We start from the raw sequence: 25,555 nt of genomic DNA, 5'->3' as shown, positions 1-25,555 counted from the left end.
CATAATTTTGGGCTCAATTGTGGTCGTAACTCAAGGACTACATGTATGTATTATGTAAAAACCACACTTTTTGTCTGTCCCGATTTTTTCAGGATTCCATTGAGTGTCCTCTGGTTCTAGTATTTTCGGAAGTGAAAAATAGCTACTCTTTGTCCACTTTATCTACATTATGCAGTTTTGCACACCTCAATCATATCCCCTCTCCTTTGCCTCTTTTCTAGACTAAATCCCACCCCCAAATGTCACAACCTTTATAAAGGGAAGCAGTTCGAGTCTCGTGATCATCGTAGTTGCCCTCCTCTGAACAACCTCCAATTCCATTAGATTCTTTTTGAGGTTGTGGCAACCAGAACTGCATATATTCCTGATGTGGTCACACCACTGATTTACATTACAATGTTGGCAGTCCATTTTCAAAACTGTTTCTGATTATTCTAACTGTGCTTTTGGGCTTCTTTAAAAACAGTAGATGCATTATTCCTTCTGCCCCAGCATCTCATTGTAGGTTTTGCAGCTGAAACTTTATATAGAGCCTTTAATATTCTTTTCAAACTGCTTTCCATTCCTATGACTGTATCCAAAGCAGATAAAAAAATAAAGAAAAAGCAATGCAGATTTAGAAGCAGGATATTGGTTTATTTATAATCAGTCAAGTACTAGTGGACAGATTAGTACAATAAATAAAGTTTGTCCCATGTACTTTCCATTTTCCTCTGCATAAGTTGTCGAAGTGAAGGGATCTAATAAGAATCCCAGACCCAAAAGAATCCTGCTCACCTGTCCTCCAATACAAGCAATACAAAATAAGTTGTGGAAGGAAGAAAAATTAAAGTGCAAATGAAAAGGCAATTTAATGCTGGTGGCTTGTATCACAGCCCACTGAATGTGGAAAAGTATTTGGCTGATGAATCTTCAATGCCACAAATTCTTCTCAAACCATATTGTGCATTTAACCACCGAAGGACACAGACTCCCCCCAAGCCTCCTCCATGGCAGGGAGAGAAAGAGAGCTCCAACACACAAAGAATATTGCACATTTAAGTCAGAGGCAAATGATACGGATTTGCCAGCACCAGGACATTCAGCTTCAGGTGTTTATTTCCTTTCATGTCCTTTGCCCCCCAATATAAAACTGCAAAATAGCAGAAGTTGCTCTGGATTTGGTTTTTGTGCTCAAGTCGTGCTATCATACATTCTTCATTACAGCAGAACTTCTTGTTGTATCCCACAATTAAATCCCAAAATGTACAAATTAAAATGCTTCTGTATCACTGCTGCCTGGATAACCTTTGGAGGATACTTGTTTTTCAGACAATTCTGCCTGCCACAAATCAAGCTGGTACAAGAAGCTGTGATTTGCTAAGTTCTAGAAGTCCCACAGATGCAACTGCCAAATTCATGGCTTACTCAAATAAGATTACACTTTGATCCCACTGTTTTATGTTTTAGGATCCTTCACCTCCTCTCTTAGTTAGCTCAGAGAAGAAGACACATGTATGAGTACATGCATAAAGTCAGGACATACAGGAACTTTTGCTATAGCACTTAACAGTGAAATGCCATAGAATATTGTTTCAGGACTGCTGCTATCTGGTGTAAGAAACTTTTCAATGTGCAGATGGTGCATTTTAAAAATGACCGGTTCCACACCCAAACCTTTATGAAAGTTAGATAGCAGCAACATATTGTAATCAGGATCCACTTTTCTTCCTGATGGATGCATCAGTAATTCTTTGCTAAAGGCAAGCTTATGCACTCGGCAAATAAACTGGGGTGAGAGCCAGATATGGGACTTCTCTCCTCTCTAGACAGACAGATACTTTGCCTTCCCATGCATTGTTTTGGCAAGCTAGTGTTTTGCACTTTTAGGTTAAAATTCAGACCACAGCACTGCCTTGTTTCCTTTGTCCACACTGACCACATGGGCTCCAGATGGTGACCATGCCACAGCATTGATGGGATTGCTGAAACAAAAAAAAAAATGACATAAATGTTATTAGATCCCCGAAAGGCATAAAATTTGGATTAAGGAGAAAATGTTGCTCAGTCTCCACAGAGCTATTTTCGAAGATTATTGCTATTCACTAAGTAGAATGAGAAACATTTGGCTCAAAGATGCATTGCCATTGACCTCTTCATGTTTTCCAGTAATGTTCTGAGCACTTAACATTAGCCTTGCAGTCTGGGAGTAATAGCCCCAATACATGTAGGGAGCATCAGCTTCAGGAAGGCTACCTTGTGGACTAGTTTCTCCTCCAAAATGTATTGTTCAGATTTTAACAGCATTATCTTGACTCACCTGTGATGCTTGGAAAGTGTCCTTTCCACTTTTCCAGTGAGCACACTCCATATATAAAGTGATCCATCTGCTGAGCCAGCCACAACATAATTTCCATCAGGGCTGAAAAATCACAGATTTGGAACAGGGAAAAAACGTGTTATTGCTGTTTGTAGTACAATGTGTCATTAGTTGATGGAAATCTCCCAAAAGTCTAGTACAGATGTTTGACCAAATGGAATGAATATATTTAACTGCAAAGGTAACACTAAATTAGTTTCCTTCCTACCTAAAAGTAAGTGTTTACCTAAACACTAAAAGTAAGTGTAAAATGAACACCTACAAACACTACAACTAATTAAATGCTCTGAATTTTCTTTTCTTCTGATCAGTGGGAACAGAATGTAGTTCTGTTCTTGAAGTTTCATACCAATACAGAATAACTTTTATCTGATCTAATATGCTAAGCAAGTATCTCTATACTGTATAAAATAATAAAAAGCCAGAAGGAAATATCACACTCAACCCAAGTTTTGGTAGCTCAGCTTCTTACCTGAATACAACTCTAGTCCAATCAGACCCACATTTAAATCCTGGAGCACTGGAAGAAAAAGCCAACCACAAAATGTTAAATGTATCTTTCCAATTCATTTTATAGACAACTATAAAAAGAGAGCTAGGCCACACAAACCTGAAAAATAATAATCAAACCAATCAGGCCTTTTTCTTTCTTTTATTAAGCACAAATATCTACATTAGGATGTCATGGGCATCCTTTGTTGACTGTCATGGGCAGTCAACAAAGATATTTTTCAAGAACAGGTTGCTTATTACCATTAAATGTCAACAGAACAAGCTCTGAATTCCTGGCTTTTGACAAAGATGAGAAATCTACAACTCACTTGCAGAGCCATACTCACCTGAATGTATGTTTGACAGCATTGATTCTGAGATCAATAATTTTCAACAGATCATCACGAGAACATGTAAGAAGCTCTGTTCTCTCAGGGTTGAGATCTAGAGCTGTAATCCTTCCCAGCAATTCCACTTCCTGTACCACACTTTCAGTTCTAAAAACAAAACGTAGCACAAGTTAACAATTCCTTAATGGCATATAGCTTGGTGGACAAGAAGCCTCATTAAAAATGTTGCAGTGGATAAAGAACATAATCAATAGCATAATTTATATGCTCATTAGATTAAGTGATGTACTGCTTTGCTGCTTAGAACAAAAAGTGTTTAAATCTAGCCTTTTTAAAACAGCAATAGGTAAATTTACTTTAGAACACTAGCATTCTTGTGACAGTCACTGAAGAAAAGTATTTCCCCCATTGGCCCTAAGTGCATTATATTCTTCACCAGAGTACTGAGCTTCCTAAAAACTGAATGTGAAGGTTTTAGTCATTAAACCACCTGTATTGTTGGGATTTCCTAGGTTTGGAAGCAGGACCATTTTTCTGACTAAGTTCTTTGATCCAGCTGAACCAAAAATCTAATAGTGTGGCTTAGGTATTGTTTATGTATCTCTCCTCACGTCTGATTAATACATGCTTTTCAAAGTGTATGAGTTCACATTGCAAGACAATCACTCTTCATTCGAAACATGTAAAATCTTTTGCAGTCAAAAGGTTCTGAATCTGAACCTGGTTCTGATCTTACTAGAATCATTGTGACATCAAAATGGTCTCTCCCTATTTCAAAAGGAAGTTGCACTCACCTAATATCCCAAAAGCGAATTTTCTTATCAAAGTGTCCACTCATTACACATTGTTCTGTACAGACAAGATCGTTGCAGCTGGACCCAGCAAACACTGTTTTTATACCTTTAAAAAGATGAAGTTACTAATCATGTAATTGAATCCATAATCTTTCTTCTATAAAAGCCTCCTAAAATTGTTATTTGTTAGCGCATGAGATTTTATTGTATATTCCTCTTTACTATATATTATTGAATTTTATGGCAGAGAATTTGTTTTGACGATATTGCAATCAGAATAAAATTCTGGAGAAATTCTCATGGGGGAGTACACTTATGTAATTTTGAGTTAGACAAGGGATAGAGGAGAAGATGCTTTCACTGTATTATCATATTTCCAGGGATGACAAGATTCCTTAGCTTTGTATGCTTATATTCAATTTCAAATCCTGAGTAAAACAAATTCTGTTAAAGGTGTTGGTGCAGAATTGCTTCTTCAATTATAGAAATTCAGAGAAACCATCCATAAAATTTCTCTGTCTATCTTTAGAAGAGAATTTTGAAAGGTATTTCTCCAATTTATAGATCAAAAACTACCTTATGTCTTAGGTAGTTAGGCTTTTACCTTTCAAGATTATTACCTTGAAAGAACTAAAAAAGCTAGGAATATGAACTTACATTAGTTAGTTAGGTACAGTATTCATCCCCATCAATTTTCTGAAGCACAAGGGGGGGAGGGGAGAGGATAGACATAAAGAGCAATTTCCTCATTTTTTAAGAATGAACGGCAACGTATTAGATTGGTCCATCCCTTCTGATATTCTGAAAGGCCCTTAAGATCATGTGACTAGGCCTGAGGCTCCAATGGAACTGGAGACTTGTTTAGATAGCTCCACTGTTCAGGAGGTCATTTTGTATGCTCCCTTCACTTATGCTTGTATTTTTAAAATATTCAATAATTAACTATGATTTTTATATTCGTATTTGCTGTTCTTGTATCTTTTGTTTTATATGTTGTTATACATGGCCTAGAGTCACTTTTGATGAGATGAGCAGCTATATAAATTAGATTAATAAATAAAAACATATTTTTCTTTTATACTTGGTAACAGTGACTACCTGGTAGCTAACAGATTCTCTGGGTTTGGAGAAAATGGCTGCAATTCAGAGCAAACTTTTTAAAAGATCCCCCCCTTTATTATTTTTATAAATAGCTCAAGGCAGCTAATATATCTAATACTTTTTCCTTCTCCTATTTTCCCCACAACAACCAACCTGTGAAGTATATTGAGCTGAAAGAGAATGACTATTTTATTAAATAAATGTTTAAAATTTCAATTTTATATAAGGTTTAAAAGTTAAGTCCTTAATCTACATCCTTCCAGATTGTCAGGAACGCCAGAGAAATAGTAGTAGATGGATCTGTTAAACTAGTTGGAAGCTGCATAACAACTTTATCTGTTTGCTTGTTTATCAAACTTAAATGCCACCCATCTTACCAAAGACAACTCTGGGCAGCTTACAGTCATTGACTAAAATACACAAAACATTAAAATAATATTTTAAATTTAAAAATTTAATTAAAACAAAACTAAGCAGGATGGAGAGGGAAGGCACAAAGTGCACACAGAGACAAAGTAGGGTGTTGTCTATTCCAGTGTTTCTCAGCCTGGGCCATTTTAAGATAGGTGGACTTCAACTCCCAGAATTCCCCTGCTCTACTACATTAGCCACCACCCTGCATCTTCTGGTCTAGGCTAAGATTTAAGGCCCCTGGAGGCTTTTGCCATCCATTTATACTTTTCCTATGGAAGTATGCAATCACATCTAGAGATGTGGTAACACAACTTCAGACAATTGGCCCACTGCTAAGGATACTTTTAAGTAACACACATCTCTAGCCCATAACATCTGAGACGGTCTGATGATTTACTTTATGAATAACCCAGATAAATGTTCCTTTGCCAAAAATATCTCTACATGTTGTCCTCTTTATTTTAATTATTACAAGTAGCAATCTAGATAAAAGCTCACAATGATTTATAATGAAGGAATCCGCAAAGCTTGCTAAGCTGTTTCTTCCATGAACTTGGAGGAATTTGCAATACAAATCTTGCAAGTTATACACAATTTGCAACAGCTAGCTAGAGTATCTTACAGTCAAGTCCAGAAATATTGGGACATTGACACAATTCTAACATCTTTGGCTCTATACACCACCACAATGGAGTTGGAATGAAACAAACAAAATGTGCTTTAACTGCAGACTGTCAGCTTTAATTTGAGGGTATGTACATCCAACTCAGGTGAACGGTGTAGGACTTACAGCAGTTTGCATATGTGCTTCCCACTTGTTAAGGGACCAAAAGTAATGGGACAGAATAATAGTCATAAATCAAACTTTCCCTTCTTAATACTTGGTTGCAAATCCTTTGCAGTCAATCACAGCCTGAAGTCTGGAACGCATAGACATCACCAGACGCTGGGTTTCATCCCTGGTGATGCTCTGCCAGGCCTCTACTGCAACTGTCTTCAGTTCCTGCTTGTTCTTGGGTCATTTTCCCTTCAGTTTTGTCTTCAGCAAGTGAAATGCATGCTCAATGGGATTCAGGTCAGGTGATTGACTTGGCCATTGCATAACATTCCATTTTTGTCCCTTCAAAAACTCTTTGGTTGCTTTTGCAGTATGCTTTGGGTCATTGTCCATCTGCATTGTGAAGCGCCGTCCAATGAGTTCTGCAGCATTTGGCTGAAGTGTGAAACACTTCAGAATTCATCCTGCTGCTTTTGTCAGCGGTCACATCATCAATAAATACAAGAAAACCAGTTCCATTGGCAGCCATACATGCCCAAGCCATCACTGATGAGGTGGTATGCTTAGGATCATCAGCAGTTCCTTTCCTTCTCCATACTCTTCTCTTCCCATCACTCTGGTACAAGTTGATCTTGGTCTCATCTGTCCATAGGATCTTGTTCCAGAACTGTGAAGGCTTTGTTAGATGTTGTTTGGCAAACTTTAATCTGGCCTTCCTGTTTTTGAGGCTCAACAATAGTTTACATCTTGTGGTGAACCCTCTGTATTCACTCTGGTGAAGTCTTCTCTTGATTGTTGACTTTGACACACATTCACCTACCTCTTGGAGAGTGTTTTTGATCTAGCCAACTGTTGTGAAGGGTGTTTTCTTCACCAGGGAAAGAATTCTTCGGTCATCCACCACAGTTGTTTTCCGTGGTCTCCCGGGTCTTTTGGTGTTGCTGAGCTCACCGGTGCGTTCCTTCTTTTTGAGAATGTTCCAAACAGTTGTTTTGGCCACGCCTAACGTTCTTGCTATCTCTCTGATGGGTTTGTTTTGTTTCTTCAGCCTAATGATGGTTTTCTTCACTGATAGTGACAGCTCTTTGGATCTCATCTTGAGAGTTGACAGCAACAGATTCCAAATGCAAATAGCACACTTGAAATGAATTCTGGGCCTTTTATCTGCACATTGTAATTGGGGTAATGAGGGAATATCACAAACCTGCCCATGGAATAGCTGAGAAGCAATTGTCCCATTACCTTTGGTCCCTTAACAAGCGGCAGGCACATATGCAAACTGCTGTAAGTCCTACACCGTTCACCTGAGTTGGATGTACATACCCTCAAATTAAAGCTGACAGTCTGCAGTTAAAGCACATTGTGTTTGTTTCATTCCAACTCCATTGTGGTGGTGTATAGAGCCAAAGATGTTAGAATTGTTTCAATGTCCCAATATTTCTGGGACTGACTGTATATGTGCAGAAGGAAAAAAGGGCTCAACGCCACTAACTCCTCACCAATCTTTTGCAGTGCCACTACATCAAATCATTAAAAGTATGAACACTATTATAAACACAATTTAAAAACTTCTACAAAACTGGAAGTCACAAAATCTTTTTTTAAAAAAAACATCAACGGATACGTCCACTTCCTCAACTGCGTAAAGGTTTAGCAGCTCTTGCAGTATGTTATATAATATAAGGTTAGCCTTTGCTGACAGTAGTACTGTTTAATATACATCTTTATCAGTAGCACCTATTTCAAAAGACAGAAGTCAATCTGAGCCCAATAGCAGGAAATATATTTTTCTTAAACCAGCATAATTTTCTGGTTGTGAAAACATTGAAAATTGAACTGTGGGTCACAGTAATATTTGCGCATATACACACAAACACACCTGCACATTTTATGCCTGGATAGCGTTTGGATCAATGTTATATTAGCAGAACGATAAACAGAAATGAGCTGAGCTAGATGGTAGCTACCACTTCTGCCTATCTGCATTATCAGGAGGAAAACTACTAACCAAATGGGAGAATGCCAATTGCTGTAACAGCAAAGTTAGTCTAGATCTACAATGGCATAGAGAATCTGTGTTATGTGCAAGAAGATGAAATCAACTTATCACCTAAACTATTTTAATAGCATCGTATAAATACTAAGAAAAGAAACTTATTACCAATTACTCTGGATAAGAGTAATAGGTAATCAAACAATATGAGATCTTTTAAATGCTGGTATCTGGTCAGTCTTTTTATAGTAGCAAACTAGCCATTTTTCTCCAATGACTGATATGGCTTCAAAGTCAAGAAAATTTAGAAATCAAAACCTATTTCACTTATTATTAGAAAATCATTTTTTAAAAAAACATCAGTCAGTGGTGACTACCAAGATGACACTTGGGGCAACAGTAAAATGTTTAGTTCCACTGATTAATGGAATGAGTCTTTAGTAACATTCCTCATTTTCAGTGTCCTACCCCAAGGGAAGAAGCCAGCTTTGAATCCATATACATATCAGAAGATTAACAGAACAGCAATTTTGAATGCTTTGTGAGGTAATCAGTCAATGAGTATTCTTCTTGTCCCATTGATGCATGTGGGAAACTGTGAAACGGCTTCCTTACAGACTTTGCTGCGCAGGTCCCATAGCTTGAGTGTTCTGTCATGACTCCCAGATACAATGCGAGCTTTGTCCAGAAGGAATTTTGCTGATAAAACCTTTCCACTATGCCCCGTGAGCGTGTGCTAGAGAAATTGACATTATGTAAGAAAACAAATTTTTACAACACTTGGTCTCACTATTCAATAGTTTAACAGAAATAGAATTTTAAAGAATTACCTAGCCTTCATTCTACACTGACAATTAAGAAACAGTCTTTATATACAACTATGGTTTTGGTATTTGATCTCCAAAAGGCTGCATATACAGGTAGTCTTGACTTAATAACAGTTTTTTAAGTGATCGCTGAAAGGTACAACAGCACTGAAGAAAGTGATTTATGGCTGTTTTTCACACTTATGACCGTTGCAGCATCCCCATGGTTACATGATCGAAATTCAGATCGGCTTGGCAACCAATTCATATTTATGAAGGTTGCAGTGACCTGGTTCATGTGATCACCTTTTGTGAACTGACAACCTAAGTCAATGGGGAAGCCAGATTCATTAACAACCGCAGTGATTCACTTAACAACTGTGGCAAGAAAGGTAATAAAATGGGGCAAAACTCACTTAAGAAATGTCTCTCTTAGCAATATAAAGTTTGAGCTCAAATGTGGTCGTAAGTCAAAACTACCTGTATTTTTTCTTTCATTTGTGTTATATTTAACAATGGAGCACAGGTATGGTTGGTAAATGAAACCTATAATTGTCTATGCTGGGAATACGCAACGAGATATGGCTCACTGTTATATCCTGTTTCCATTTGTTTCCTAGGAATATTTGGTTGACCATCTTCAAAAAACCATTATCTGGCCTCTGACCCATCAGTGAAGTTCTACAATTTTAAAAGAGAAGTCCTTTCCAAGTATAATTTAATACAGGTAGTCCCTTGACTTACAAGTGTTTATTTAGTGCCCATTCAAAATTAAAATGGCACCAAAGGAACTTATGATCTCTGCCTAAAGTTACAGCCTTTACAGCCTACCCCTCAATCACATGAACAAAATTTGGGCATTAGACCCAATCGCAGGGATGCTGCAGCAGTCCCCCAACTATTCCGCCCCACTGGGTCCCTGCATTCCCAAACCCTTCTTCCCACTCCCAAAACAACATCCACTTCTGGGATGGCTCCACGTAGTCTCCACTATGCAGGAAGGCTGTGTGGTGGAGAAGCTGCTTGCTCAAGGAGACCTTTCAAAAAAGTAAGTGGCCAAACTGTGATGGGGTATGGGAAGAAAGGTATGGGAAACAATGGGGCGGGAAAACTGGCCCAAGGCCAGTGCAGACCCAGTGAGGCAGGAAAGAAGGCCCAAGGCTTGCAGGAATCCAGGGGTGGGAAGCAGAGTATGGGCTGCCTGAGGGGATATGGGAGTCCCTGGGAGACTTGGGGAGCCGGGGGAGGTGCTGCAGTGTAGGCTTGGGCCTGCACTAGATCATAGGCAGAGTAAAAATTGGAGTCATTAAGTGAGGTGATCATATGTATGTTTTTCTTAATTACTATCATGAGTTGTGACTGAAATGGCAGGGTCCATTATGGTTGTAAGTCGAGGACTACCTGTACTTACTATTAAATAAAGTGCAATATACAGAAGATCATTAACAAATCTAGTAACAGTTCATAATCTATGGCAGAGCAGTTCTAGCAGTTTGCTAATTTTTAATGCAGGGTTCTCAGGGACTGAAGCTAAAGCTGTCTGCATATAAAACATGCTCCTACCTTCTGAGCTATGGTTAAAAAAAAAGGAGTGGATTAGAGAAGGAAAGTAATGAATACGGAATATACTTTTATGTTTACCAAACCAGTTTCAAAAGTTTGGCAGCCTAGTGCTGTTACTATCCATTTTTATAGTGTTTAGTTACTATTAAAATATATGCAGAGTTATAAAATTATATAATTCTTTCAGAATCGTATTAATTTGGAAAAAATACTTAATATCTGTTTCCAAATAGTATGTTCAAATCACTTTGTGTTGGAAATATCAAACAAGTCATATAAATAAAAATAGGTAAAAAACGATTAAAGGGCAACTCAAATTTTAATCTATTGAGAGTTAACGTCCATTATCACACCCAATTTCTAACGTCTTTTTTATAGCTATAAACCTTGCCAGAATCAGGCACATGTGCCATGTCTTGGAAGAAATACTCACCCGTAACCGATGATCATCCACTGTCCAGATCCTACTGGCATAGTCATTTGAAGCCGCTAATAAGTAGGAACCCTATGGAAATGATTTTTAAAATGTTTTCTATAATAACCATTTTTACAATCTGCAATTTCTACGTAATTTTATTTCACATTATTTTATGATCTCTTATCTCAATCTAGGCCATTGCCTAATCTTATCACTTCATTTAGGGTTTATTTACAACTTTTTAAGCTTCATTACCATTACATATTCTTGTCTACCGTGATTCAATTTTTTCCCTCCATTATCTTCCCATTTATTTGCCTCATCCATTCTTTCTCCCATTCTTAATTCTTCTTTCTGTTGCTAATGTCCTGCACAGAGATGTTTTGCTTCATTAAGAGGTCTCAGTTTAAAAAGCTGAGTTCATATACCCATCTAATAGCCTCCAATACTTAAAACTCCTTTATTGTTTTATGTTGGATAACAATTTCAGCGGTGTCTATTCAATACTCTACAAGGACACAAGCTGAATGTATCACAATGTATCAGCAAATATTCTTCCACTCATAGCATTTCTACAGCTTGATGGCAGAGTAACTGCTGGGAGTTAGATGGTATGGGAAGCAATATTCTGGGCAAATCAGACCTTTTACTATTCATCACTGACCTCAGCAAAACATTGTTGCCCTCTCTTGTAGAAGTAGTACAGACTTAAGTTATATGCTTCCGCATTATTAAAAAATAACCTGCTCATGGTATAAGCATGCTCAAAGAACATATACCGCTTATTTTTACAGGCAGCAGGCCTAACTTTTGCAGGTACTTCCAAAAGGACAAAAAATAGAATAAAATAGTGTTACTAAAAAGATGATAATTTTATACCACTTTTCTGACTTTTAATGTACATTGGTATTACTCAGAGAAGAGGATGGGCATATCAGAAACTATGGGTTCAAAATTTTTTAAACTAGACATAATTTCTTTTCTTTTAGGGAGGGCAGATAATCAGTTGGGGGGGGGGGGAAATGGAACTTTGTTTTTATATATGACATCAATGGCAAGGTTGCTATCTGCCCAAAAATGGAAAGAAGAAAATATGCCCACAATGGAAGAATTTTATTTATTTATTTGTATCTCCCTTTTATTATTTTTACAAATAACTCAAGGTGACAAACATATCCAACAACATTCCTCTTCCTATTTTCCCCACAATAACAACCCTGTGAGGTTAAGTTGGATTGAGAGGTGTGACTGGCCCAGTGGCGCAAATCACCTAGCTGGATTTCATGGCTAAGGAAGGATTAGAATTCATGGTCTCTGCTTTCTAGTCTGGTGCCTTAACCACTAAACCAAACTGGCTTTTGAAAGTGATGGAGCCAGTTGAGATGGTGAAATTAACTGCTTTGCTTAGAGACAATAATTTGATCAAATTTCTTTTGACTTGGAGGCCGCTGTTAGATTTCATATAAGACAAGGGAGAAAAAATCAACTTGACTTTGGAATTTGAGGATTGGATTGGATTGAATTAGAGAAATACTATAGTTTTTTAAATATAGAATTATTCATATTTTGCAATTCATTACCTTTAGATTAAAATCAAGAGAATATTTTATGAATATCGGTATTTTAGAAAGTTAATTATTAGTGTTTTAAGGTATCAATATCTAGCATATCACTTATGGTATTTCCAGAACAATCAATATATACAATACCAAGCAAACTGCATTGTGCAGCAATTCAATCCTATTCCATTATTTATTTTTATATTTACTGTTCTTCTGGAAATGCCATAAGTGATGGATTAATGAAGCAAGGCAGAACATATTTGCAAAAAAGAAATACATCCATACTCACAGCATTATCAAACTCTACACTAGTAATCCCTGCATTACTGCCAGATAGGGAGGCTTTAAATTCACACTTATCTGTAATACAAAAGAAAAGATTTAGGAGGCAAGAAAAAGCATGAATGCCCATCAGTTTCACTCAATCTAGCTAAGAAACATAGCTCAACGATATAAACCACAGAACGGATCATTTAGAATTAGCGATACGTCATTTCTATTTCTTGATTCATAAAGCTGATTTATATCTAAGGCAGGCCATAAGACTCAGTTTTGACTACTGTCTTATAATGATACTCTTCAGAATTTGGACACAGAAAGTTCTCTTTCCCAAACCTAAGTATTTCACAATATTCTTCTAATGGAAATGGTAGGGATTATCAAACCAAGATTGTGCTGCATCACTAGACCCATATATCCATCTCCTTCTACTTATGACTGTATGACTGTAATTTTGTTACTTGTATCCTTACGATTTATATTGATATTGTTTCCTGGTTGCTTATTTGTACCCTATGACTATCATTAAGTGTTGTACTTTATGATTCTTGATGAACGTATCTTTTATGTACACTGAGAGCATATGCACCAAGTCAAAATTCCTTGTGTGTCCAATCACACTTGGCCAATAAAAAAATTCTATTCTATTCTATTCTATTCTATTCTGTTCTGTTCTGTTCTGTTCTGTTCTGTTCTGTTCTGTTCTATTTTCTATTGTCTGGAAAAGACATTTTACCTCTCCAACACACTAAGGAATTTATTTCGGGATTCCTACATTAATTTCTTAGTTCAGAATTGTAGCTACCTTTCAAAGATATCAACTATGGAATCAATCTCTGAACAAAAAAGCATGTCTCCATGAATTAAAACTTGCCTCTTTTATCTACATTTCTTTAAAGGACTTACCACCAAAAACTTCCCAAATTTTGACTCTCCGATCCAAGCCTCCTGTTGCTAATAAACGAGAACCAGGGCTGAATTGGACTGCGTTAACCTCCCCATCATGTGCATCCTAAGATGAAGAAAAACAATACAGACAACAATTACTGATGATTTCAGGACCCAGATCTGTCAGCCTCTAGCAGCATATATAAAAGAACTGAACGAGGTTCTAACAAAGTAACAAAAAAAGTCTATCAACTCTTGAGTTCTTCAGTATGCATTTGTTCAAAGCTATCTATAAGAGACTTTATGAGACCCAGTTTGGTTAAGACATCAGACTAGAAACCAGGACACTGTGAGTTCAATCCTGCCTTGGGTATGAAGCCAGCTGGATGATTTTGGGTCAGTCACTTTCTCTTAGTTCTAGGCAGAAAGCAATGGCTAATCACTTCAAAAAATGTTGCCAAGAAGACTTCAAGGACCTGTCCAGGCAGATTGGACATGATTGAATGAAGGAAAAAAAACTAAATACATATACAACCAATCTTAAAAAAAACCAGAACAAAGCCTATGGACGGGTTTTTTTGCATTTACCTCCTAAAATGCTGCATTCAGCAAAATACTTATGAAATGATAAAAATTACATGTTGAAAAGCAGTCAAGAAAAAGGGATATTAGTAAAACAGTAAATCTGACTATCTTATATATCAGAATGAAAAAGAAAATTTGAGCCAATTTTGCACTTATAAGGTTAAAAGGTAAAGGTTTCCCCTGTCCAGTCATGTCTAGCTCTAGGGGGCCAGAAATCTCTGTTTCTTAGCCAAGGGAACCAGCACTGTCCAAAGACTTTTCCGTGGTCATGTGGCCAGCATGATTATACCCAGAGGTGCACAGAACTTCCCACCAAAGTGTTACTTATTTACCTATTTGTATTTGTATGCTTTCAAACTGTTAGGTGGGCTGGAGAAGTAACGGGAGCTCACCCCGTCGCACAGGGCTCGGGTCTTGAAACCAAGCTGTCAGCTTCTCAGTTGACAAGCTCAGCATCTTTAATGGCTGAGTCACCGCATCCCCTTTATAAAATAAAGCAACTGCTAAATTTGTATTTGTGTCTGCATGTTTGTATGTATTTTTCCTAGATTATATTTAGTACTTGTACAATATGAAGTGATTTCACACTGTTTAGGATTAAATGCTTACATTATAGAAACATATTTTATGTGTTTATTCCATGTCATTCATAAAAGTATTCCATATATGTGATCATATTATTTTAATGACTTTATGCATTTAATTAAAAAAAAAACTATTACAGAAGTTAAAAGTAGAAAAATGATACTGAGTCAGAAAAAAATATTTGCAGGAAATAAAGAGGTCTCAGCTTGAAAACTAAAGATCATGCACGTTAGAACACATTCCAGAACTGTCAGCTCCTTGACTGGTTTTGTTGGGAGAAAGTCAACCCTAAGAGCTTTTGACTGCAAGCAACATGAACTGACGATACCCACATAATGTCAGCAGCTTCGTAACATCTGACAGCATTACTGGAGCATGGATGGGAGAAAAGAAAACTGCTGGGAGCTCTGGAAGTTGTGGATGTGCAATTTCACTAGTGCAATCAGACCATTCTGTAATCATCATTGACCTCAGTATTTATTAGCATTTCTCAGGTTTTGGCTGGTTTAAAAGACCCAATTTCTTGTTGCAAAAGCCACACTACAATTCTTTCCAAAGTCACAAAAGCCCCTTTGGCTAGCCATGTCAGGAACATATAGCATCTCATCAGGAAAACAAAGAAATAATTGACTGAACTTGAAGTAAAATCTGAAGCACTTTACACGCTTACACTGCAAAGTATCACAAAAAAGTAAATGGGAAAACTACTCAGTAAAACATATTCATTTTTTTAAGATAGTGAATCCAAGACATACTTACAAAGACACACACTGCTGTGTTGGGTAGTCGGACCTCTCTGCTTGCAGTAGGAAGTACATCAGTATTATCTTGAGGGACAGGACATGAGGATAAGGAACGCCTCCTGACAAAGTTACATCGATATACAAATAAGTATATAAAGAAAATTAACTATCTGTCCAGACTATAGGCAGGGGATGACCTCAACTACACAATAGGTAAAAATGGAAGGAAAGGTAAGGAACCTTAAAACAAATTCAAGTATTCATTAAAAACAGGGAATCAATACCCCGAGATGGTTGTGCATATTAGGGACTCTATAGCGTTTGCATCTGGTTTCTCACATGAACCCAAACAATTGCATAAAAACTACTTATGCCAGAGTGGAGAATAGGTTATCACCATTACAAGTGTTGAACTGAATCCCAAATTAAAATTGTTTGAGTTGAGATACACCAATATTTATTTATTTGTTTATTTGTTAAATATCTGCTATTGTTAAGTCCTTTTTCCTATACAAGGTAAATTCTATTTAGTTGCTAAGGTACATAATCTATGATTAATGCTTAATTTAAAACTCACATTTCATTATTAACAGAGAGCTTCTACATAATTCAAAAAAATAACTAAAATGACTGGGCACAGCAATCATGTAGATTATGTCCAGCATTTCTTCCCTACTGTAAGTAGTTATACCTCATGCATCCATAATATAGCTATGTATTATTTAACTAGAATGTCTTTTTAATGCTACAGAAACAACCCAAGACAATTATTCAGCAACCCTCATCACATGCTAAATTAAGCGTGAATAATTTCAAGCAAATTTTCACCTGGCAGTATCAGAAGAGTGATGTCCCAAAAGGGGAGACTCAGACAGACTGGAGGGAAAGATCAGAGGTCAGCACACAGCAGAAGTAAGGAGTTGAACACAAAAGAAAAGGAGAGATAGGAGCTAGAAGAAGGCTTGACATAAGAAAAATTGTTTGAATGCCTAGTATTACTGAAGTGCTGCTGTATATTGAACTAATATGTAATGAAAAGGTAAATGCATACCAACCTACCCAAAGATATTAGTGATAGAATCCAGAAGGCCTCCAGTGGGCTGGGAGAGTCGCTTACTAAAGAGAAGGGGAGGACAGTTTTCAAGGAGATCAGAACACACAAGCCCATAACTCTCAATCTTGAAGCCCCACATTCAGAAGGAAAGCAAATGGTAACAGGACAGCACAAAAAGCCACCATCTTGGTTCTTGATTCAAAAGCTTGCATAAACAATTATGAACTGAACACTGTTGTTATACGAGCAGGAAGAAGGCTCCATAAAAGATAAAATTCGCTGGAATTTTGAGAATAAAACTAAAGGTATACTTATATGAAAGCAGAACATATTCCCAAGCATTCTCATGACTAATGTGATGGTTGGCCTATAATAGCCTTTAACAGGAAGTGTAAATGTTTTTGCTTTTAAGCCAGTTTAAATGGAAAGACTTTAAGTTCTGCATGTTTTGTTTGCAGATTCAATTACAATGTAGAATTGGAAAGAAATTTGTCAAAGAATCTATTATTTGCAGCTGTCAGCAACATTAGATGGGCTAACTGTCCAAAAAGGCAATGTTTTATAAAGCCTGCAGTATTAACTAGCATGGCCCTTAACATATGCAACCGTTATAATTTTGATCTTGTTAATATTTACAGAGAGGATTTGAGTCTCCCTTTACTATTACCATGACATGGGTCTGCCATAAAGAAACTGAGAACGTTGGTACAAACCCAACTCTTGAAAGCTATAAGGCAGGGGTGTCAAACTTGTGGCATCACAGCAGTGTCACGTTTACATATCGGGACTTCTCCCTTTGCTAAACCAGGCGGGGGCAGGACCAGCATGTGACGCATCCGGCCCATGGGCTGGAATTTTGACAGCCCTGCTGCAAGAGGCCACTTCCTAACTGATAAAGCATGTTTAAATTCAAGGCCACAAAAGCTTTATTTACACTGCTCTTTACAGTGTCAGGAATAAACACTGCTATGGTAAAAAGTAGATGTGGATAGAAAAAGAGAGACTCCTTCCCTATATTTATTTGTGAGCTCTACAATTCAGAAACTTTCCTAGCTAATGATACTGAAAAATAGACATTTCCACAAAAAAAAATCAGTAGAAATAACATCACTAAACTCTGTAACTATTGGAGTGTTTCCTCTGGGCATAATTCACTAGTTAATTTTCCCATTTGTATCCCATTAAAAATAAATGGGAGCAAAAAACATCAGCTGTGCAATTCTCATTTTATTACAATAGGGCAGTTAGCTGATAAATTATTTTCATACTGGCATCTGTTATCAATTAATTTATCTATCCAGGAATATATTCTCAATATATTTTCTTCTCAAAATGAATTCCCTGAAGCAAATCAGGAATACCTATGAATTTTTTCCCACATGAAAATATTTCATAAACTCTTTCGAAAATATATTTTCAAATATCTCTGCTCATATATTACCTTGCTGTCCGTGTGACAGCACGGACTGGAGATGTATCCTCAGCTGGATCGGAGGTTTCATCAGCAAGGACTTCAATATCATCATCCCTGAAGAAAGTCAGATCATTCCGTGAATGTTCAAGAAGATCAGGCATTTCATATTAAATAGCCCTCTTCCCCTACTATTTCAAATACAGAATTTCACTTCTATTTTTAATAGCATAGGTCTTAAGAGATGGTGTGAACAATAACTGAACAACAGAATTAGCTATGCCATGGCTATATTTTATTTGCCTTTTATAATTCGTAATCATATTATTTGCCCTCTTGTAATATCAATCGTAATACATTCAGGAAATTAAGTTGGGCTCAGGTGCAAAGAATCAGGATCACGTTAAGTATTGCTCAATCCTATACTAATCATCAGCACTAAACTGGCACTAGATAAGAATTATCAGAATTCAAGGGGGTGGGGGTCTGGGCTTGGATTGTTGAGAGAACGTAATTAATCCAGATTGATTCCTCTCTTGACTTCACCCCCAGGCTCTGCCTTTTATTCAACAGTTAGGCAGGAATAAACTTGCTGTACTTTAAAATAATTTTAGAACTGTATCAATGCACTAAAATAAATAAACTTAAAAATACAAATAAACTTAAAAATAAATTTAATTAATTCTTAGCCCAAACAAATTCACTTAGTACACAATGCAATAAAATAAGCTCAACTGAAGCAAAGAAAAATACGTTCTGTGTACAGTAACTTCTAAACTGAACAGTCAGATGCCTATATAATTATTTAAAGGAAAAAAAAATATGGCTGGTTAATCTGATGAACTGCTAATTCTTCCACTTAATGTAGCCATTGAGTTGTAAAGAAAGTATTAAGCTCAGAAGACCAAGATAGAAAAGCAAAATAAAAAAAAATAATCTGAGTCAATATAGAACCAACAAAGGTATTGCAAATTGTAACTCTAAAGTCAGTAAATATCAAAAGTTACAAAAATTAACAGATATAAAAATAATAAAGTATTGCTGAAAAGATAAAAAAGATACAACTTTTTTAAAAATCAGAATTTTAGCTTGGTAGAAGAAATCTAATCCTATTATGGTTCAGTTAAAAAAGGAGATGAAAACAGTAATGAAGCTAAAGGTATAAAATCCACCAGGCTTGCTCACCCGAAGCTGCTGTTAATAAATAAATTTGCTCTTCTACTTCTGATTTTTCTAGGAACACATAGTATCACAGTTGGGAAAGGGGAACATAATTCCCCCCGCCCAACCTAAGAAAATAATCGCCATCTTTACCTCCAGTCTCCACAATGTTGTTGCTAGTTAAATTAGGAAATTTTTATCATTTGACCACACTGTTTACATCGGAATGCTGATGAATAGTAAGAAGACAATAAGCATGCAGCTTGGATAACTCATTTTTATATTTTCAGCCTGTAAATGGAAATAATGTTGTCATTAGGAAGTAATTAGACTGATGAATGCTTACTGTTCAATTGGCAGTGGTTCTTTAGCAGCTTCTGCTAGTTCTTTCTGAAGCCGAGCTTGCCTTCTCCTAACAGAAAAATATTAGAAAATACATGTCAACTCTGTAATATTTATCAATATTCATTTGAACAGCTATATTCAAAGTATTAAGGAATGGATAATTAGGAGAAATTATTGCCTTAAACTCCCTGGAATAGAACTTCCAGGTGGATAGACTTGTTGCCTCAAAAATATATTTATATCTTGACACTAGTAAAATATAAAGCTTATCAGAATATGCTGGTTCTCATGTCTCTAGGCCCAAGTGAAAACTTAACTGCCCAGAAATGTTTATCTTAACAAGGCTGTTTTAAGATGCCTTGAAGTCATTCTGTAATTCTTACAGGGTACTCAATTTCTTAAATAAAATAGCTCTAGTCAGTGCATATGTTAAGAGCAGACTCCATACTGATATATTGTAAATTATCAGATATTATTTTGATCACAGAAACTGATGTTAATTCTAGATTGAATCTGGTTTAGATATAATAGTCACTCCACATTATGAAAAAAGGAAACACACCAGGAAAAATGAGGCTATTTGAATGGGCATAATCTGAAGTATTATGAGCTAACGTTTAACTATTTTATAGTGAAAGCAAGTCAAAACCTCACATCAAAATTTTACGAACATAAGGATTTAAAGACTAGACCTCAGAAGCTGGTTTGGCACAAAATCCAAGTCAAGTCAAAGCCTGGTTAATAACTGGATAAATTATCAAAAAATATCACATCAGACTAGGAAATTGAAACACATTCCCAGAAAGGTAACAGAAAACCATTTTTATACTGTATGGATGAGTCACTAGGACTGGAGCTCAACTTGAAAAAAACCTCTATAGTTTAAAGGATTCAAAACCACATCCAAAAGTTCTGTTAATTAAAAAAAAAGACATACAGGGCACATGCATGGGAAGAAAGAAGAAATGTTATGGATGGGTTCTAATACAGATTTAGTTTGAACTCACATGCTTACATGGAAAATACTATCATACCTTAAATCTTTCTCATTTTCTGCATTGAGGCGATTAGCTTCTTGAGCCTTTTCTGCCATCCAACGGGTTACCAGTTCTTGGTTATCTTCAGTGGTTTTCCTTAATTTTTCTTCAAGAGCATTAAAGGTGATTTGGAGAGCATCATATTCATCCTTAAGAGTCTGATTAGCTCGTTCGAGATCTTGAAGCTTGTTGCACAAATCATGGCACTCAGTCTCCAGTTCAGATATCTTCTGTAAATATTCTGCAATTCTTCAATGGAAGCAACTAATATAATGAAAATCTGAAGCTAACTAGGACCAAGATAAAGTTAAATTGGTAATAAATGGATTTTACTCACTTGACATTATTTATTTGTATTTCTTTGTCCTTCTGTTGTATTTGATTGTTTAGGTCAATCACAGATTGAGCCAACTACAAAAAAAGGGGTGTGTGATAAAATTAATGTTAATGTCAATTAATAATAATTAACTATGTTAATGAAGAACCATAATTCTTAATATAGACAATGCTTTTTGTGTCTCTTTTGGTGCATGCACTTTATTAAAAATGTATGTCTCTCAATCAAAAGCAAGATTTTCTGTATTCATTTGGCAGATTCACAAACCCATATGGAACAAACTTAAACGATCAATATATACAAAAATGAAAAGAAAATCATGACTACATAAATTGTACCTTTCTAAATTTCTAAACACAGAATCTTAAAAGAAATAAGCATCATAAATCATTTTTCCAGATTTCTAGTAACAGATGAAGAAAGGCATCACAAAAGCAAAGTATCTTAATTAAAATTGAAATATATGCTGCAGTCTACAATAATAAATATTTATTTTTTATTACAATGAAAGCAACAGAAAAGCTGAAAGGCTGACTGTTTACTATAAAAAGTTATTTTAGACATACATTTTTATTGTTCTGAAACTTATGCGATAGACAAAAATACGCAACAGTATGCGCATTGTACTGCTGCAAGTAAGCACAATTTTTTCCTAACCTCGCCCCGCTTCTTGTGCAGCTCTGTCAATTCCTCTTGATGTTTAATCCTTAATTGAGCTACTTCTTGAAGATGAGCGTCATTTCTTGCACCATCATGTCCTGGGCTGAATTTTCCAAAGGAACAGTAGGTAAGATTAAATAAATTTATTTAATCATACAGATGTTCAACCTATAGATAGGTTAAAATGGCAATTGGGACCAGAATTTCCATCACTAAGTTTTCAGGTTATAAAGTGTGAAGCCATGTGGACTACATTGCTTAACAAAGCAATTCTGAAGTCCTGGTTGCTGTAATTATACACAGATCTTACAGGACAGTGACTTCTGACTTACCGCTGGCTTTTCCATTGACTTCACTTGTGGAAAGCCAGCAGTGAATGTTGGAAATTGCATTCAACAGGGACATGACAACAGGGACACTGCAATGGCTGGAATTCTCAGGACTGGTTATAAATACCATTTGTTCATTGCCAGTGTAACTTTGAACTGTAGCAGAATGGTCATTACACAAGGACCTATACTGAACAAGAACTAATATCTCCATACGTAGTATTGATTTTCTATTGACATTTCATTGAGATTACATTAAGCAATTCCCATTCATCTTGGTACTGTATGCTACTGATCTCTATTTGAAAGAATGAAGTCTCCGTTTAAGGACCATTTGGATGTCTGGTAAGAGGAGGGTTTATCTATCATTTCAAATGTCCAAAAAATGAAATCATTCAGTATATTATGAACAATATTTTAATAATATAATACTTTGCATTAATTTATATATTCGCACGACATTAAAAAATTTAATGTAATTTGCATCAGTCGCATAACTTATCACCAGGTAGTCCTTGCCTTATGACCACAATTGGGACCAGAATTTCCACTGTTAAGCAAGGCAGTTGTTAAGTGAGTCACTGTACTTGTTAATCTGTATCGTGTGGTCATTAAGTGAATCCAGCTTCCCCCATTGACTTTACTTGTTGGAAGCCTGCTGGAAAGGTTGCAAATGGCAATCACATGACCTCAGGATACTGCAACGGGCCTGGTAGCTCAGCAGACTAAAAGCATTGTGATTAACACCAGCTGTCTGCAATTACTGTAAGTTCGAATCTCACCAGGCTCAAGGTTGACTCAGCCTTCCATCCTTTCTAAGGTAGGTGAAATGAGGACCCAGTTTGTGAGGGCAATAAGCTGACTTTGTATAAATATACAAAAGTATGAAGGCTATTGCTTAACGCATTGTAAGCCGCCCTGCGTCTCCAGAGAAGGGCGGCATATAAGTCAAAATTTTTTTAAAAAAATGATCGTAAATACATACTGGTTGCCAAGCACCAGAATTCTGATCGCTTGACCATGGGGAATGCTGTGACAATGTGAAGAGTAACTTATTTCAATGCCGTTGTAACTTCAAAAAGTCACAAACTGAATGGTTGTAAGTTGAGGATTACTTATATAAATAGTACATATGTTATAAAATTAAGATTACATTAACATAAAGTGTGTACAACATGTACAGCACCAAACACAACGTTTTGCAGTAGCTATTAATAATAAAAAAATTGTAATGAATATTACGCAGAAGAGCAAAATGCCCTGTTATATTGTTGATTTTAAAGAAACCACAATAACTCTCACTAGAATTGATTCAACAAGTACCTGATCTCATGCCGGCTTGGCAAATCATACTTCTCCACTTGTAGTTTGTCAGCCAGCACTGAATGGAAATCTGACTTCTCCAAGAGCTTGTTATCTAACAGTCCAAAATATTTAATTTTAAAAAATGGGAAAAGAACGTTATTAGGTATGTAGTCAATTAATAAATTTGCTATGCCATTATACTCTTTAGACTGATGTAAACATTTAGAGAAATTATACCTATTTCAGACATGCTTTTGTATTGCAGTGAAAACATGCCTAACCAAGAAGACATTCTCTCACAGTACACAATAGGATTATGAGTTCAGACTTGCACAACTAGGCTTATGTAAATGAATGAATCATTTAATAAGACATTGTTCTACTTTATAACCTGGTATTTTGAATAACAGAATCTGGAAGGGGGTACTCTGATGTAATCACAAAAGATTATTCCAGATTGCAAAACCTCTCTTTCACCAAACAGGTACTGGCCTGAGAACAAATATTTCAAGCAATCAAGTAATTCTCCTTACTCTATTGAACCAATAAGAAGGTTCCTTGTCCCTGAGCAGAATGTAAACAAGAAGTATTCAAAGTTCAGAGTTGGGAATCTATATTTTATTACAAACCCAAGTCCACAAAAATGGGCGAGTTTGGTGTAGTGCTTAAAGCACCAGGCTAAACTCCAGGAGACCAAGAGTTCTAGTTGTGTTTTAGCATGAAGTCAGCTGAGCCAGCTCTCTCAATCCTTGGAAGGAGGCAATGACAAATCATTTCTGAAACTCTTTCCAAACTCTTGATTCAAAGGAATCACACACACACCAAATATAATATGCAAATAAGCATTATGACTCATTGGAGTGAATACATTCTAAAACTTTATTTATATGATACATTAATCCACAGTTAACTGAATTCATCAATTGTCTGGGTTTCTATAACATAGAAGTGCCACAAAAAAGCCCAAATGACTGTTTGCAGAACACAAAGGATTACAAACCAGTGAACAAATTTTAGCCTAATGTGAACCTGGCCTAAGAAACGATAATGTGTTTATAAATTTATGTATAAAATTATAGGTGAAGATAAAATTACCAACACACATAAAATTTCTCTTGAGATTTATTTTCTGGAATCTATTGAAGAAAAATTGTATTCAATTCAATTGCATTATAAAACAGTTAATTGGGAATTTTTGCTAGTTTACTGAAACTTTACTGAAGTTTATTGAAACTATACTGAAACAGCCCCACTAACTCATCAACCAAACTACAGTAGCAAAAAAAACAAACAAGCCATCCTTTATCTAGCAGAGCAATCACAATATTTATAATTGAATTCACTGGCAATTCTGGCCTGCTAGTTAAAGTGAGGATTTTCAGTTGGTTCTTCCGAAAGCTCTTACATTGCAAGATTATCTCTTCAAAGGCCTGTCTTTGTAACCGGTCTCGACGCTTCAGTTCATCCATGATATGCCGCTTCCAGGTGGGGAAGCTCGATGTCTTAAGTAAAACAGACATGTTGCCGAAGAATCGGGGACGTTACACCTTTCCCCAAAAAACCCAAGTCATCTGGCTGCGGGTTTCCCCTATGACAGAGTGGGTGTAGAAGAGCTGGATCCAGGACTCTAAAAGAATATGGTAACGATAACAAGGCAGTTGGAGGCAAGTCAGGCAGCCTGATCGGGGTTGGGAAAGAAAGAGGAAGGGGTCATGTCCGAGAAGACCAGGAGAGAGAAAGAGAGTGGAAGGGGAGCAGAAGATTGGGAGGCGTCCAGTCATCCTGGCTGCCGGGCCCACCCAGGAACAGACACCAGACCAACGGGCAAAACTCACCGCTGACCATCGAGTAGAAGGAGGGGGGGCAGTTGGGTGCTGATTTCACCTGGAAGGCCCCTCCGCGCACCCCTCGATCGGGCCGCAGCCCCCATCCATTTCCGCGACAGTCTTTCACAGAGTTCGCCTTAGTCCGGGGGAGATGGCGTCACTAGCGGCCTTTCTCTTCCTGCGTCGCAGGCTAATCGCGTTAGGCTCCAACCTCGATGCCTGACTCACAAGACCGCCCTTCCTGCAGAAAGTGGATCTCGCCGTTAGCGACCGCGCGTCGCTAAGTCAGTTACTACCTGACACCGGCCCATCCTTGCGAGGGCCCTTGCTGGTTAAACGCGAGCTGCGCGGCCATCGTCAAGGCAAAAGCGGGGTAGAAA

General features: G+C 36.8%; 1 protein-coding gene and 2 non-coding genes across 7 annotated transcripts; all 3 read right to left on the bottom strand.

Moving 5' to 3' along the window:
- Nucleotides 1–630: 630 nt before the first annotated feature.
- Nucleotides 631–25,555, bottom strand: ATG16L1 (autophagy related 16 like 1). Of its 5 annotated transcripts, XM_070946492.1 has the most exons (20): nucleotides 25,185–25,555; nucleotides 24,755–24,976; nucleotides 23,368–23,461; nucleotides 21,713–21,818; nucleotides 21,056–21,129; nucleotides 20,716–20,967; nucleotides 19,683–19,748; nucleotides 18,206–18,292; nucleotides 16,770–16,826; nucleotides 16,539–16,586; nucleotides 15,727–15,829; nucleotides 13,816–13,921; nucleotides 12,920–12,990; nucleotides 11,084–11,155; nucleotides 8,897–9,017; nucleotides 3,996–4,101; nucleotides 3,199–3,348; nucleotides 2,832–2,879; nucleotides 2,300–2,401; nucleotides 631–1,964 (listed from the first exon to the last, which is right to left on the bottom strand). In XM_070946492.1, exons 2-20 carry the CDS (start codon nucleotides 24,867–24,869, stop codon nucleotides 1,871–1,873), a joined length of 1,872 nt encoding a protein of 623 aa, XP_070802593.1. In that variant the 5' UTR covers nucleotides 24,870–24,976; nucleotides 25,185–25,555; the 3' UTR covers nucleotides 631–1,870. The 5 variants fall into 5 exon arrangements, with proteins under 5 accessions (XP_070802593.1, XP_070802594.1, XP_070802595.1 ...); XM_070946493.1 differs by lacking the exon at nucleotides 25,185–25,555 and having other exon boundaries at nucleotides 24,755–25,136; XM_070946494.1 differs by lacking the exons at nucleotides 16,539–16,586; nucleotides 25,185–25,555 and having other exon boundaries at nucleotides 24,755–25,136.
- LOC139318902 (small Cajal body-specific RNA 6) lies at nucleotides 11,466–11,733 on the bottom strand. Its single transcript, XR_011600553.1, has one exon. It is a non-coding gene; the product is annotated as a small Cajal body-specific RNA 6 (non-coding RNA).
- LOC139318903 (small Cajal body-specific RNA 6) lies at nucleotides 15,165–15,437 on the bottom strand. Its single transcript, XR_011600554.1, has one exon. It is a non-coding gene; the product is annotated as a small Cajal body-specific RNA 6 (non-coding RNA).

Source organism: Pituophis catenifer, unplaced genomic scaffold, assembly GCF_029215685.1.
Source record: "Pituophis catenifer annectens isolate HBS135680 unplaced genomic scaffold, rPitCat1.0.hap2 SCAF_6, whole genome shotgun sequence".
NCBI lineage: Eukaryota > Metazoa > Chordata > Lepidosauria > Squamata > Colubridae > Pituophis > Pituophis catenifer.
The sequence above is the reverse complement of the archived record's forward strand: the minus strand, read 5'-3'. Positions and strand labels throughout refer to the sequence as shown.

Excerpts from the sequence above, each read along its gene's own strand:
- ATG16L1 (XM_070946492.1), bottom strand. The coding sequence starts at position 24,869 with ATGTCTGTTTTACTTAAGACATCGAGCTTCCCCACCTGGAAGCGGCAT. Across the intron at positions 9,018-11,083 it reads TGGATGATCATCGGTTACGG|CACACGCTCACGGGGCATAG; the intron begins GTGAGTATTTCT and ends CAATTTCTCTAG. Across the intron at positions 1,965-2,299 it reads ACACTTTCCAAGCATCACAG|CAATCCCATCAATGCTGTGG; the intron begins GTGAGTCAAGAT and ends TTTTTGTTTCAG.